This window comes from Lepidochelys olivacea, assembly GCF_965140295.1.
Source record: "Lepidochelys olivacea isolate rLepOli2 genome assembly, chromosome: 2".
NCBI classification, from domain to species: domain Eukaryota; kingdom Metazoa; phylum Chordata; order Testudines; family Cheloniidae; genus Lepidochelys; species Lepidochelys olivacea.
The window spans coordinates 248,942,442-248,958,084 of record NC_140412.1 but is presented as its reverse complement, the minus strand read 5'-3'; the positions used below and the strand labels follow the sequence as shown (position 1 = coordinate 248,958,084).

At 40.0% G+C, this 15,643-nt stretch overlaps 1 protein-coding gene across 3 annotated transcripts in view; it reads left to right on the top strand.

Moving 5' to 3' along the window:
- ZMYND11 (zinc finger MYND-type containing 11) overlaps positions 1-15,643 on the top strand; it is a 162,090-nt gene that overhangs the window by 75,617 nt on the left and 70,830 nt on the right. For all 3 annotated transcript variants that reach the window (XM_084621906.1, XM_084621908.1, XM_084621907.1), the window contains exon 2: positions 5,972-6,112. In XM_084621906.1, coding sequence (XP_084478032.1) covers positions 5,997-6,112 — 116 coding nt within the window. In that variant the 5' untranslated portion in view covers positions 5,972-5,996. The remainder of the gene's footprint in view (positions 1-5,971; positions 6,113-15,643) is intronic.

Here is a 15,643-nt window from a genome sequence, read left to right as displayed (position 1 = left end):
CATTTTCAAAACACTGTACAAATGTTAGTTAGTTAATTCTCCTCACATACCTGCGAGGAAGGTAAATAAGTTTTATTGCATCCTATGTTATAGACAGAAAAAAAAGAGAGAAGCTGAATGATTTATCCAAGGCCCCATAGCGAGTCAGTATTGGAGCCAGGTGTTAGAGATCAGGAGTTCTTAGCCCCAGGCCAATCTGCCATGCTTTCTCTATAAAGGGAGAGTTTTCCAAGATTCTCCAGGGAATCTGCAGCACTCAGGGGGGTGTTTTTTCACACCTCTTAGCAAGAAAGTTGCAGCGTTGTAAAGTGCCAGTGGACAAGCCCATAGTGTTTCCTGCCCATGTTTTGCCAACCTTTATTCTTAGAAGCTACTTCACGTGTTAAGCTCACTAGCATGACACAGTAAAGATGGCGTGATGTTGAACCCATATTGCTAAACCCATATTGATAGAGTGTGATGGCTAAACATAGTGATGGAAAGCCATCAGTAATTTTTGCCAACTCTTTCTTCACACACCTCAGCCTTTTATTTTGTTCCCAGAATGTTGATATCAATGTAATTATCAAAGAGCTGAACTCGAAGCACCTTTTGGCACCTACATGAAAATGCACACATAAGTATGTATTAGTATATGTATGTATTAAATAAGTATTGTGGCTGTAAAGGGTCCCTGGAGTTTTAACTTCTTAGTGTTCTTTAAAAATCCAGCAGATATAAATTGGCCTCAGTAGTACTTAAATTATACCAATAGATATACTTACACACAAATCTGGAATGTTAAATGCATATTTGAACTTCTCACAAGCCTTTCTATAGACTCCTTATTTTTGAAAAATGCTAATTGCAGGAAGCCTTTATATAAGTCAGCACACTGGGGTGTAGATTTTTTCCCCATAAGCAACCAGAACCTTCAACTGAAAACGGGATTATGCAGTAGCATGCAGGGCTTTTTAGAATTTTGCAGTAATTTAGGGAGTGGAGTGTTGTGGTTAGTTTTACATCAGCAGTTGAGGAAGAATGGCTGTTGCGATGTGTTACGTGGAGAAGTGCAGTAATCTTCGTTTCTGGAGTGCAAAAGGCGCTGTACTCCTCTCCTTTTAATAGGGCTAAAAGTTGAAAAATGTTGCTAAATTTACCTAACCGATTTTTTTAACAAGTTAGGAATTTATTCTGGCACTTTTAATAAGCCTTGCGGCCATGTACTCTCTGTACTTCAACAGAAAAATGTCATCCTTTTGGGTGGGAGTTGCGGCTGGAGAGACCAATATTGTCTCAAAAACAAGTCAAAACCACCAAATATGAAAACTAAACATATCTCACTTGTTGCAAGGTGCAAAGTTTGGTACAAAAGCCAAAGCTATTAAATCTGTTTGGAACAGGAAATCCTTGTGAGTGTGTGATAGTTATTTGTAGTAAGTTACTACTTACTCTGTTTCTTATATCTATTGGCATGCCATTTCCTAGACAAATAAGGGACAACATCCCTTCCCTGTGCAATTTGCAATGTGAGGATCCACACAGGGAGACCTTTCAAGACACATCAAGGAAACTTGGGAGCCAGGAGTAGAGACAAAGGGAGGGAGGCTGGGAAAAGGAGGAATCCTGGAATCTCCTATTTGCTACCTTTCTCTGGACAGCGATGCTGGAAATGGCCTGGGGAAAAAGAAGCACTGATGTGACTCTGCCCCTTCCACTGCTGTTGGCACCAGAAGGAGCCAGGAAAGAGGAACCTTCCTCCCAGCAAGTGGCAAGGATGCAGTTGGAGGGAGGAGGAAGCTTCTGAACCACACCAACACCATGGCTAGCAATGTGAGAAGTGGCAAGGGTACGGGGGAGCCTTGTACCCCATCCATCTGGTTGGCAGTACAGGTGGGCAGCACTTCAGAAACGGCAGGAGTCTTGCCATGCATGCTGCATGAGGTGCAGCTGCATGGCTCCGGGGAGTTTTTATTAAAGGTGCCATTTTCTCTCTCATGCACACACACACTTTTTTCTTCCTTGCAAACATAAGAGGAAATGGATTTACACATGCAGGACCAAGAATTGGCTGTTCTTGACTCCCCTTTGTGCTGCTCCAGCTGTGCAAAGGGGAATTAAAGCTCAATGTTTAATGCAACAGCTGTGGATTCCCTCTGAGGTTGCTCTAACTTACACTAGGGTCAGTTTGGCATTCAGCAGCCCCCAGGATCAGAAGGACAGAAAGGTGTCACAAAAGCACCTAAGTGCCCCTCCTCAATTGTGCTGAGTGATTCTCTGGCACATGTGAGCATGTAGCCCATAACATGTATGTGTTATATTTTTAGAATATTATAGAGCAGCTGAAGCATCATAGGTTTCAGAGTAGCAGCCGTGTTAGTAGTCTGTATCCGTAAAAAGAAAAGGAGTACTTGTGGCACCTTAGAGACTAACAAATTTGTTCATCTCTAAGGTGCCACAAGTACTCCTTCTCTTTTTTTGAGGCATCACAGTAAACTTTAAAAATCATTCTACTCCTTTGAATTATTCTCTGGATCAGGAAGGAAGTGATTTTCTTCCCTAAATTTTACATAAAATTCCATAATGGACAGGCCACTTGCCCAGCCACTCAAATATTCTATCTCTGAGAGCATCTACAGTGGATGCTTTGGAGAGAAGTAAAAAATGTATAATAGTCTTGCCATTACTCAGTACCACACTAGGAAGGGAGTTTTTTTCCTGACCCCAGCTGGCAATCTGTTTATATGCTGAAGCATAACAATTAATACTCCTTGTAATTCTCTTCATAGCTAGTATAACTGCAGATGTTACTATTTTCTCATGTGTCTGATCTGGTTTTGGATTTTACTCAGCTGTTTTTCAATAATTATTACCCCATGGCATTACATTCCAGAGGTTAATTTATGTTTCTTTTATAACCTTATTGCTTTTTATTTCAAATGTCCTCTTCTTTTGTGAAACACATTAAATGCAAGCTCTTTGTTGACCTTTGTCAATCTTAGTTTACACCCCCTCTTTCATATGTCCTGCTCCTCGTCTGGATTCAGAATGAAATAAGTTCTGTTTTTTCTTCTAAGGAAGATGACCCCTCTATCCTCCAACCTTCTTCCCTCTAAATGTTCTAGGGTGAGACTGTCAATAGTACAATTGGGAATTGGTCTAACTGCACTTTGTAAATCTCCCCTTGTCTGCTTTTCTGTAAGCCTTTTGCATTTTGCCATGTCTTCTTTTAAATTAAAAAAGGTCATAAACTGAAGACAGAATGAGAAATAATATGACTTAGCTTTATTTAGAAATATTAAATGCCCTGGCCACCTTCCAGCCGTTTTTAGATTCTAGTCAACTAAGCCCCTTCAGCAGTTCCACTTACATTTGATTCTATCCATTAATAATGCCCCCTACACAGCCTACAATGAGTTCACCCATTCCACTTCCTCTCTTGGCTCCTAGAGAGTTCTATAACATATTTCGTATTTCCTAATAAGTACAAGAAGCGTAATGCTCTCATCATCTAAGAATAGTTATAGTTTTCGTTCATATATTTTCAGTATCAAAGACTTTCAAATATATGTTATGATCATAAAAATATTTCAGAGCAAAACCGAAGCACAAGAAGTGAAAATCTTGAAAAAAGTCAACGGATTTTGTTTCTTTTTCTTCTCTGGGAAAAAACAAAATAATTTTTTTTTCATAATCCTTGCATGTTAGGTAGCCAAAGTTATAGTATACTTTAATGATATGGCTGTGCAATTAGTTGCGTGTATATTGTCTTTACAGACACTTTTTAAAAATGGAGATACTGAGTATAACATTTCAAGATAAGGATGAGAAATCAGGAACACATTGTAATCTTAATATATATTTGCTATTACATGTACAGTGCAGGATATACAATGTGGCTGAGTTAACACTGGATTTGAAATCTGGTCTGGCTGATTATCCTGTCAGATAAATGCATACAGGTGTCATTCACTTCAGTGGGAGTTATGTGCATGCCTGGTCAAAAAGGGACCCTGGCAACTCTGGTCAGCACTGCTGGCTGGGCTGTTAAAAGTATGGTCAGCGGCGCAGCAGGGCTAAGGCAGTCTCCCTGCCTGCACTGGCTCCGTGCAGCTCCCGGAAGTGGCGACATGTCCCTGTGGCCCCTAGGCACAGGGAGGCTCTGCGCACTGGCTCTGCCCCAAGCGCCGGTTCCGCAGCGCCCATTGGCTGGGAACCGCGGTCAATGTGAGCTGCGGGGTCGGTGTCTGTGGGCGCGGGCAGCGTGCACTGTGCAGAGCTGCCTGGCTGCATCTTTGCCTAGGGGCTAGACATGCTGGACACTTCCGGGAACCTGCCTTAGCCCCGCTGTGCCACCGACCGGGAGTTGCTTGAGGTAAGCGCTGCCCAGCTGAAACCCACACACCCCAACCCCTCCTGCACCCCAACCTCCTGCCCCAGCACTGAGCTCCCTCCCACATCCAAACTACCTCCCAGACCTCACACCCTGAAACCTCTGCCCCGAAACCTGAGCCCCCTCCTGCACTCCAAACGCCTCAGCCCCAGCCCAGAGCCCCCTCCTGCATCCCTCATCCCCAGACGCACCTCAGAGCTCACACCCCCAGCCGGAGCTCGCACCCCTATCAACACCACAACCCCCAGCCTGGAGCCCCCTCCCACATCCTGAACCCCTCATTTCTGGCCCCACCCTGTAGCCCACACTCCCAGCTGGAGCCCTCACCCTCTCCTGCATCCCAACCCCCTGCCCCAGCCCAGTGAAAGTAAGTGAGGGTGGGGGAGAGCGGGAGGGGGTCTGGAGTGAGTGGAGGCGGGGCCTCAGAGAAGGGGCAGGGCATGGGTGTTTGGTTTTGTGCAATTAGAAAATTGGCAACCCTATCACAAGTTACAGAATTATCAGGTCTCTTTAATTTTGGAATTTTGTGATTTTTATGCCTGAATACTCATCTTTAACATTGTACTGATATTATGGTAGTTTTTGCATTTTATATATTCTTTTAGACATGCTAAAGGTAATACTCGTCTCCCAGTTATAAGTATTCTAGTTATGTATCACTGAGTTCATTTTTAGGACACTGAGCTCAAAAATAAATTATGTATCTGTTAGTAGCAGCCATCAATCAGTTATTTCTCATTCAATAAGTGGTGGCACTGGAAGAAAGTTATTTAGTGGTCAATATGCATCATTAATCTTTTTGAGAAGGGGATTCTGTGCTGTAGGCGATTTTTAGATTATCTGTACCTCATTGCCTGCAGCTTTTGGAAAAATTGTAAACAAAGCCAGCTGCTTGTTATGTTACTGCTCATGGTTGGTTAGATGAGCAAATGGCATCGCAAGTGCTCTGTTTCTGTTGGTTTTAGTGTATAGTGGAAAATATCTTGTTCCAATTATTTTTTTAGTCTACTATCTTTCAAAATATGCTTTAGTTTCTAAACAGAGAGTTGGGATTTTAAAATCCATATTAGTGATGGAAATTTACAAGAAGGACAAGGAGAAACGGTGTTGTCATATTAACTTTGGATAAAACTCACCCTGCTGCTGAAGGCTTTCAATAATGCTCTGTACTCCACTCAAGCACCATTTAAGCCCCTATGTTAAAGGCTTAAAATAATGCAAGGGGCCCATACAGACCCCTGGGCCAGAGTGAATTTTACCCTTTTCAGGTAGATAGGAGACCAGGGAAGTTGATTATGAGCGAATTGATTTTTCATGAGCAGTTTGAGACTGCTAATTCCATCTATTTCCTGTTGGTTTAGTCATTTCACTACTCAATTTCATGTTTCTTTGGAATCTTTAATGTAGAAGAACCTGCCAATGAAACTTGTATTAGACACACAGTTTATGGTCTATGGAGCTGTCTGAACACAAAACAAACTGCAATATACAAATTGGATTGCTATAGATTCATAACATTTCTCTGATAAAATTATTTTATGCAAGATAATCATGTAATCCATTTCATAATTCATGATAATTTTTTTCTTTTTTTATCAGCTGCAGCTAAACAAGCAAACAGGTCATGGCACGCTTAACGAAAAGACGACAGGCAGATACAAAAGCTATCCAGCATCTTTGGGCAGCTATTGAAATAATCCGGAACCAGAAGCAAATTGCTAATATTGACCGTATTACGAAGTAAGTTGCATTTTATAATGAAAGATGATAAGGGGCAAAGAGATAATGTTAGTTATGTAAGCCTTGAAAAAAACACAATAGTCAACCTTGTTAGAGCTTGTGAAATGATTACATTCAGTACTGTTTCATTAATTGTTAAATTAACAAAAAATGTTAAAAACTGAGTGTCTTTAAGTCCAATACTGAGGTATTAAATCTGACGAAGGGCCTATTCAATATTTGTTCACTTCATCATAAATCCATAGATAAAATAGAAGCAACATTGGTAGACTTCTGCTTATTCATTAGCCTGTGATCAGAGGGGAAATACTAGCTATAGAAAGTGAAGCAGAAAATGAGAATAAAAATATTTGTAAATAGTCTTATAAAAGCTGAATTATTTTGGAACTGAGAGGATAACCTTTTTATTTAAAAAAGCCCCTGACCTCACTGAGATTATATTACCATACAGGAACCAAATTATGTGGGCCACATCCACACAATATGTATCTTGTTTGGCCTTGAGGAAGTCACATGGGCAGCAGCTGTGTGATTGGGCCGCAAGTGAGCCGCGGGTTGAGAACCACTGAACTAGAATGTTGTTTGCTGCTAATGTTACTATTATGTATTTTGTGGTAGCACCCAAAATGTATTAGATCTCTGCCCTGTAGAGCTTATAATTTGGGGGGTGGGAGGAAACAAACACCCACAACATTAATATAGGTCTTTTGAATAAGATGGGCCAATCAGTGTAATCAAAGATTGGGGTTTTGTGTGCCCTCGTTTCGCTTTATTACCAGAATTTTTAGACCTACACATACACAGCATATACTGAAAAGATATCTATATGAATAACTTTTAAAAGGTGCATAACTACAGGTTGGTGATCTGTTTTATTGACATGATTTGGAAGTTCTGTATTAGGCGTTGGAAAGCATCTCTAGGGTTATAAAGCCAGAGAATGTAGTAAACAACAAATAAGATGAAAGCAAATAGATGAAATCCTGAGGGAGTGATAGTACTGTGCCTAGCTCCTATAAGTTTTAACAGAGAAATGCATCATTAAAATAAGAAGCATCTACTGGGACATGAAAATTCTACCAAAGGAGCCAGGTTAGCCTGATGGAGAAGACCATATACATGGGGAATTTGACTTTTCCAGCTCATTTCAATTGGAGAGTCTCAGGGTTTTACAAGCATTACTTAATCAAGCCTCAGAACATCTCTAATACACAAGTAGGTATCACTATACACATTTAGAGAGATGTCAAGTGACTTACGCCAGGCCACATAGTAACTCAGTGACAAGGTTGGGAATATAACCAAATACTCTATATGTTTATGAAGTGCAAACTGGCTTCCATTCAGCACAAGATGACTGTCAGAAATATGGGACGCTGAATTAGAGAAGTCATGAGGGTGCTATCTAGAGACACACAATGCCAAATTATTGATGTGGAGGAAGGATGATGGAAACATTTGGCCAAAAGGAATGGAAACCAATCAGGGCCATTTAGTGTAGAAACCACCAATAGAGATTCTGCTGTTAACAAATTGGAGGATGGTCAGGCTAAAAAGAAACAGGGTACAGTTGGTAACCCACTCAGTGAGCACAAGAAAGCCACTGAAGGTGAGTTATCAGAGAATAAGAAGAAGAGTCAAGCAATCTTAATAGCTTAATGGAGAAGACCGTGGCCTGGGCTTTTTTGTAATCCAGAAAGAGTATGGATGGTGTGTTGCCTCTTGGTGCCAAGGCAACAGATGTGTCAAAGGTAAAGGGTTGCATGAAAAAGTTTGCGAATGTTAAAATATCAGTCCAGATGAGTACTGGCAACACAAGACTGAAGGGAAATTTGTCCTCAATTCTATCAACTTTATAGTCTTGAGAAGAGAACTCAAAACAGGACACAAACACACACAGATAGATGTCTTAAAGATCCTTCCAGTGCAAAGCACTAGTGAAGGAAGAAGAAAAGTAGTGCTGGAGACTAATGAGATGAATGACAAAGTATGTTCTATAGACATGAATCCCAAAGCCTTATGAAATATTAGAATGCTCTCTCTGTGATGAGAACTGAATGGCTTAGGTGATAACAGCTTCCTTGGTTCAAGGCTCATTTATGCAAGTAAAATAATAGTGGAGCTGTTGCTTAATAAGTGTACACAGGTGTCTGTGCGCAAATGCAAAAGTGGCTAATAAGCGAAGTGAGTTACAAGTGATGCTAAGTGATGGATAATATGACTTGGTGTGCCCAACTAGAACTTGGGGGGTGTGATTCTCACAAGTAGGATGTTAACACTGTTGACAACGTTAACTTTATGGGATTTGTTAGAGGGGTGACTTTGCACATTACAAATATTTACAAGACTAGACAATACAATAATTCTGAGAGTCACAGTGGTGTGAAATATACTTGGAAAAGGACACAGAAAATAAAGGATCGGTTTATGTGAATATCTGTTACTCTCAAAACAGTGTACTCAGTCATGCACTAGTTGAGAAATATGGACCATGAAAAAAATTCCTAAGTTAGAAAGAGGACATACTCATTGTAACAGGGGGGCACTCACTTTGATCTTCGCTGGGCAGGTCTCCAGTGGCTCAAGGCACACAGTCAAAAATGGATCCCTTCCAGGGGACCAAATGTCCAACAGAACTATCTCCCATCTTAAGAAAGTGCAGCCAGGAGAGGAGAGGAGAGGAGAGGAGAGGAGAGGAGAGGAGAGGAGAGGAGAGGAGAGCTCCCCTCCCCTAGAACTGACCTTATCAGGCCCTGCAGCTCCTTTTATCTGAGCCTGCTGAACTCTGATTGGCTGCTTTCATGAGGCCCCATCTAGGCAAGCCTGGAGGACCCACCTCCACTGCTCCTTCCTGAAGCCAGGCATAGTAGGACTGTAGAGCCTTCAGCAAGAGGCCATGAGGAGCCAGGTACACCCCATTACACTCAGGATCTGGAATGTGGAGACACCATCCTGAATCTACTTTTTACCAACAGAAAGGAACTGATTGAGAATATGAAAAAGGGGGCTAAGTGTTAATGATAATGAGCTACACTAACTCAAAAGTGGATTCATGGAAAACAAAAATACAAATGGTACTGGATCTTAGAAAATACACCTTGGGGAATTAAGAAACCATCTCACATGGAAGTATGAAAATCCATGAATGTGGAAAAAACTGGCATACTAGCAGACATCATAATTAAGATGTAAGAGATTACAATTCCACTGAAATATAAAATATAGAAAGCAATAAAAAGTCAGTGTGGTTTTATAAGGAATTCTTCAAATATCTGAAGATGGAAGAATTGGAAGTTGGAACATGAGAGAACCAAAGTAGAATCTACAGAACTAGCCAAGACTTGCAAGGAAAATGTGGTGGGGGGAGGAGAGGGAAGGAAAGGACTTTTTAATATGTATTGGGAAGCTCTATAGAGAAAAGAGGCCCATTAATTAAAGGACTAAATCAAGTATGATTCTGTTGAACTGTTCTTTAAAATTGATGAGAAAAATAAAGAAAAAGAAAATGAACAATTAGAAAGTAATTGAAAACTGTCATTTATTGCTGTAAAATGGAGGGAAAGAATCACTTGGAAAATATGCGTACACAAATCAGGGCCTTTAGGGAATTAGCTAATTAACTTACTGAACTTCTGGCAATTCTTTTTGAAAAGTCTTTGACAATTGGAGGAGGTATCAGGAAACAAAAACTTAAATTCAACTTCAAATGGGAGGAAAATTAAGGGATAAAATATGTTAGTAATTAGAGTGCAATATAAATACTTAAATAACAGAAAAGCAAAGTGTGAACAACATGTGTCTGCGAGGGACAATATCATAGAATCATAGAAGGTCAGAGTTGGAAGAGACCTCAGGAGGTCATCTAGTCCAATCCCCTGCTCAAAGCTGGACTAACACCAAATAAATCATGCCAGCCAAGGCTTTGTCAAGCCGGGCCTTAAAAACCTCTAAGGATGGTGATTCCACTAGCTCCCAAGCTTGTCTATCATGATAGACAATCTTGATGGCTTTTTAAAAATATATAAATTTTAAAAAATCAGAAGATGAAGGGAATTCAATAGCTGTTCTGTCTACGTTTTAATAAAGCATGTAGTGATTTAACAAGGCACTGTATCTTATTTGGATATTTAATTCAAATTCATTGGATATAAGCACTGTACCCTGGATTGAAACTAGCTAAAAGTCTGTGAGCAAAGGGTAACAATAAATAGCATTGTACCAAGTTCTGGGGAATTAGTAATAAGGATTATACAGTAATCACCTTTTTAAAATAGTGTTAAAAAACATGATCGAATGGATGTCACATCTCATCTGTGTATACAGTTCAGTGCGTTGGGGTTTTGGTTAGACCGTTTTCCTTAAGGATATTAAAACTTTTATTTAAATGTAAAATATAACAATTGGAGAAGATCCTCAGCTGGTTTAAATTGTCAGAGGCCCCTTGACTTAGCTGAGCTACGACATCTTACACAAGTTGAGGATTTGGTGCTTGATATTTAGTAACTGGGTTTGTCCCCATGGTGCTTTAGTCCATAACAGAGGGGGGTGTAAATTTTAGTCTGCAGTTTGTGTGTCACACGGTAGTTTGCCCATGTGGACCCTGCTGGCATGCATTAAAAGTTCCCTAGTGTGCAGTAACGTAGTACTGTTTGAAATGCAACTACATAAATATGCACTTTTGGTGCACGCCAGCAGAGTTCTCATGGACCAGTTAGTGCACAACACTAGTGCTTAATAAAATTCACACCCCTCTGTTATGTACTAAATTATAACATAGACAAGTGCTAACTTGTGAAAATTATAAATGTTAATAGGAATGGTCTGGAAGTCCTACACTGACATATTATTTCATAAATATCACTTTGTTATCCAAAAATATGTCCTGTCTAGTCCTGACATTAGGATAGTTTGACCCTAATCTGTCAGTTATATAGATAAGTATCACTGGGATTGATGATGCTCTAAACAGTAGCTGAGAATGGCTTCTGTCATGATAGTAGAGCTTTGACTTATTGTCCACATATGTGTGTGCAGCAAGAATGATATTTATGCTTTTCCTTTCTCAGTTTTTTCTCACCCCTTTAGCTTCCATCAGTTTTGGAATTGGGGTAATCTGAAAAAAGGAATTACAGTAGGTTACAGTGCCCTAGGCTTTCACCTCTGGAGATGGCAGTTCAGGCACTAACTAAAATCACAAGCAAAAATAAGTTTGGCCCCATCTTAGTCCCTAGATGCGTACATTTCAAAACCACCACATAATTTGGCAGCATTGGCACTGCTTACTGAAGAGAAATCTAGGCCTGGAACAGTTAACTGTTGCAGGTCAGGTTTGAGATTCATTGGCAAAGCAGTGGAGGTTGTTGCATAGGATCTGCTTGTATTATATTTGTCTCGAGCTAGTGCTTTTGTTACCTCATTGTCATTAGCCCTAAATTCACTCATACTTTAGGGAAAATATCAGCTCTCCTTGATAGAATTGGATGTTTGTGAATTTATACTTAGTACTTAGATTTAAATTTACATTAAATGATATAAATAATATTTGTACCTTTCGTAACTTTGAGGTTGGGGAATTATTGTTTCAGAAGTCTTACAAAATAATCCTGAGATGGTTTTAACACACAATGATGTATATGGGAATAGTTAGATGTCTGCTTGAGAGAAAAGAAAAAAATCATGCATATTTAAATCACTAGAATAAAATATTGACTCTCATAGACACACAGCAGGTTGACAAGTACTTCTGTACAGATACATGTTCTCTCTAGATTTTCTAAGGTCTTTTGCAGCACCTTCTTTATATTTCCCTCACAACTAATTGGGCTCATAAGACTTAATCAAGTGTTTTTCTCTATTTCTCTCAAGCTATTAGGAATCCGCACTAGCAATTTATGGTTATTTACTAATCTCTTATGGTTCCTACATTTACAGAGTTCAGAGAGACAATTATGTATCCAGTTATTTTTAGTAAAATGTATGATATCACAAGAGGTAGTTCTAGTGTTTCTCTAAGATTTGATTTTGTAACCAATACTTGTTCTAGTTTCAAAATTAATATCATCAAGATTTATGTGAAGAACTTCATTTCATATCAAATCTAAACAGAAAATATATCTTTTTCTCCCTTGCCTATAACTCTATGTTTCTCTTTCCCTCTACTACTATTTATGATTTACCTTGGTAATTATGTTATCTCTCTCAGTAAAGTGTTGTGAGATGCAATTGGTAAGAAAGTTACTGTACAGAATAAAGTTGTATTACATTATATTAGATAATTCTCATTATAAACAATGTTTTTCAAATAACCTGTGGTCTGAATTACTTTTCATATTCAGTAGCATTGGTGAGAAAGTACTTTGACAACATTCGGGATTTAGAAAAATACTTTATTTCTGTAAATAAGTATGAAGTCCTTTAAAAAATAGTTCTTTTGCACTATCATTTTCAAATTTAGGTGGCCTAAAGTTAGGTACCTTATTTTATATTCATGTACTTAAATATAAATGAGTATCAGAAATGCTGTGCACCCACAGCTCCAGTTGGCTTCATTGACATTTGTGAGTGGTGAGCACATTTGAGATTTAGGCAACTTGTATTTATACAATTACAAAGTTCACTAAATACAAATAGAAATACAAAGAAAATACAAAGTTTAGAAATACAAAGTTCACTAAATGCATCTTGAGTAGTGAGGTGTGCTATTCAGTGTAAGGTTGGTTGAATCTGGCCTATTACAAATACTGATATTTCAAGAACACACACTTTAAAGCTTTACCCTAACAATTGATTTTATTTATGGTGACCTGCAAAACTAAATACAATTAAATCCTCAGTTTCATCAGTATTAAAGTATATACATTTCATAAATTGCATGCAGCATAGATACAAGCTCTGTAGACCTCTGCACTATTATTTGCCTGTTTGGACTATTAAACTAGCTCTAACTTTAGTGTTCTGGCTCCAAATGTTTTCACCAGAACAACTGATTGTGTTATAAAGCTATCTTGTTCATTACGCTGACCTCTAATAAGGTAAACTGTAATAGGTTTAACGTACACTGTTGTGTCACTTATAGTTCTGTAACTTAGTTACCAGTGGTGCAAACTGATGAGCAGTCACTCCTGCACTTATCACTCAGATGTGTGAAAACTAGTGAGAGCACAGAACACTGGCACACTCCTGAGTCAGCTCCTTCCTGCCTTGTCTCTGCATAGATTCACTTTACTTCCTGCTTCTGAAGAATTAAGCCAGAACAAAGCAGGCTGCTAGTTCTGCTGGCAGGATCACATGCTGCTTATTCTTTTTACCTGAACCCACTTTGAGGCTCTTTTTTTACTTGGGCTGTGTGTGCACTTGGGCCTATATTTATTTATTTAATTTATTTTTTACAATACCTCAGTTTTTTAGTTTTTTTGTTTTTTTAAATTTCCCTTAGCTTGGAAAGCTAGCCATGGAGCCAGCAAAAAAGGCCTGCACTTTTCACTGGCAGCAGCACCTTCAAGGTGTCTCTCAATGAGTCTTTCTTCCCAATCTGTATTTATTCTGAGACCCTCTACAGAGAGGCAGTCATTGCTCCTGTGCCTGCAGCTGAATCACCCAAAGACCTCTATGGTGTTTAACCACACCTCCTCGTGCACTCAGGGGAATATTCAGGGGAAGGAAACTGAGGGGCGTATGATATCTGAAGACTCTTAAGGGGATGCATAGGATGAAGCCCCTCACCGATGAAAATCATAGGGAAGCACAAGGAAGAAGACATGATAAGCGCAGCTCATGTGTGCCTACACTGGATTTCTGCAGAAGATAGACTAAGTAATACTCAGCCCCTCCCCTGACCTTCAAAAATAATAATAAAAAATCTGGGCATTTCTTTTCCTTGTCGACATGGGCCTGCATCCTGTAGCAGCTGCCAGTAGAACTTCCAGACTGTTGGTTGGAGCATCCCACACACTGTTCTCCTGGTTTTTATGGTCCATGTTTCAAAATACTGGGATATTCAAAAGCAGATATGACTTTAGTGCTTGAACCAGGACCTCAAGACTCCCCCCAGAGTGTCTCTTCAGAAGAACTACCTGATCAGGCAAGTCGTCGGCTTCCAAAATGTCATTCCTTCCTGAGAAAAGGTTCAGAGAGTCAGGACTTGTGCCAGTTCGTTTTCCCCCAGTTTGGAGGATTTTGAATCAGTGGAGTTATATTCCAGGGTTAACCAAAGACTATTTTTAACCAGACAAGGACTTAACATCATAGGGCTATAATGTTCAGATGGACTGACTCAAATGTCACACAAGCATAGGCACAACCAGTATCAGATACTAAGTCAAAGGCAGGACAGCGTACTTCATTGTGCAAGGAATAGCCAGTTCTAGGGCTTCTGTTTATATCTCGAGAAGTAGGAAGTCACGTCCTGGAGGAAGGTAACTGATCACTGAGTTTCTGAGCAGGAACACTGGACAACAAAACAGGTGAAATTGTCAAAGGCATCAGTGCCCTAGAGTTTCAAACGGTGAAAATGGCTCTGGTAATCTTATATCAGTTTTGTTTTCACTATCATATTTTCCTTTATATTGAAAACATAGCAGTAGTTGCCTAAGTCAACTGATTATAACACTCAAAGAGTAAAATAGGTACAGGAGGCCCTACAACTGTTCTTTTCCCCTCAGCACCCCACAAATACTGAAATAACTGAATCCAGCAGCCTATTGACTCAGACAAAATGCATCCCACCGAATGGATTCTAAGGGAAAAGGCTTGCCTCTTCCATCTCTGATCTAGAGATTTGGTCCTGGCAATCAGAGATGTATTTTGGTCAGGAAAACCCAGAAAACAACGAACTTACGTTGCGTAGTCCAAGACCCAAGGACAGTAGCACAGGGCAACATCTCCAGTTAATGGAGTTACATCCTAGTATGTGTGTTCCCCGACATCACCCCCTCTCTACCAATCTGAGGTTCCTTTACAAGACAAAGCACACCTGCTCAACTGGCCAAGAAGGGTGTAGTTTTGTGGATTTGTAACTGGTGACTTGAGAATCATCAGTCCTTCTAACCTTTCTCTCCTGCCTTGTGTCACAAGAGACCTTCACCTCTCCCAGATCAACTCAGTCTATCATTGTGGCTCCTGACCAAGTGATGTTCTAGGAGCTTGGTCTTTTACACCAGGTTGTCTACATCTTGCTGTTGCCCAGAAGAAAAGAGGCTGTGGGCAGTCTTCTTTACATCAAGCTCAGATGCGGTGAGCAAGCTAAGAATGTTTCTTTCCCTTTATTCTGAGCTTTTTCAAGGGATGATGTGATACAGGCCTGGCCTGCCAGGGCGCTGGTACTGACATCATGTGCTCTGTGCTTCTCCCTTGGTGTCTTGGTTTTCTGAAGCTGCTGTCTGTTTTTCCCCCGGCCAGTTCTACTTTCCCACACTGGAGCCAAAATTAGTGTTGGGCTCACACAATTTACTTCCTTTGAGCTTTTCAACTCTGTCATCCTTCCCCTAACATCCTGGAAGGTGGTGGTCCTTTAGAAGGAATCTCCCGGCCTGT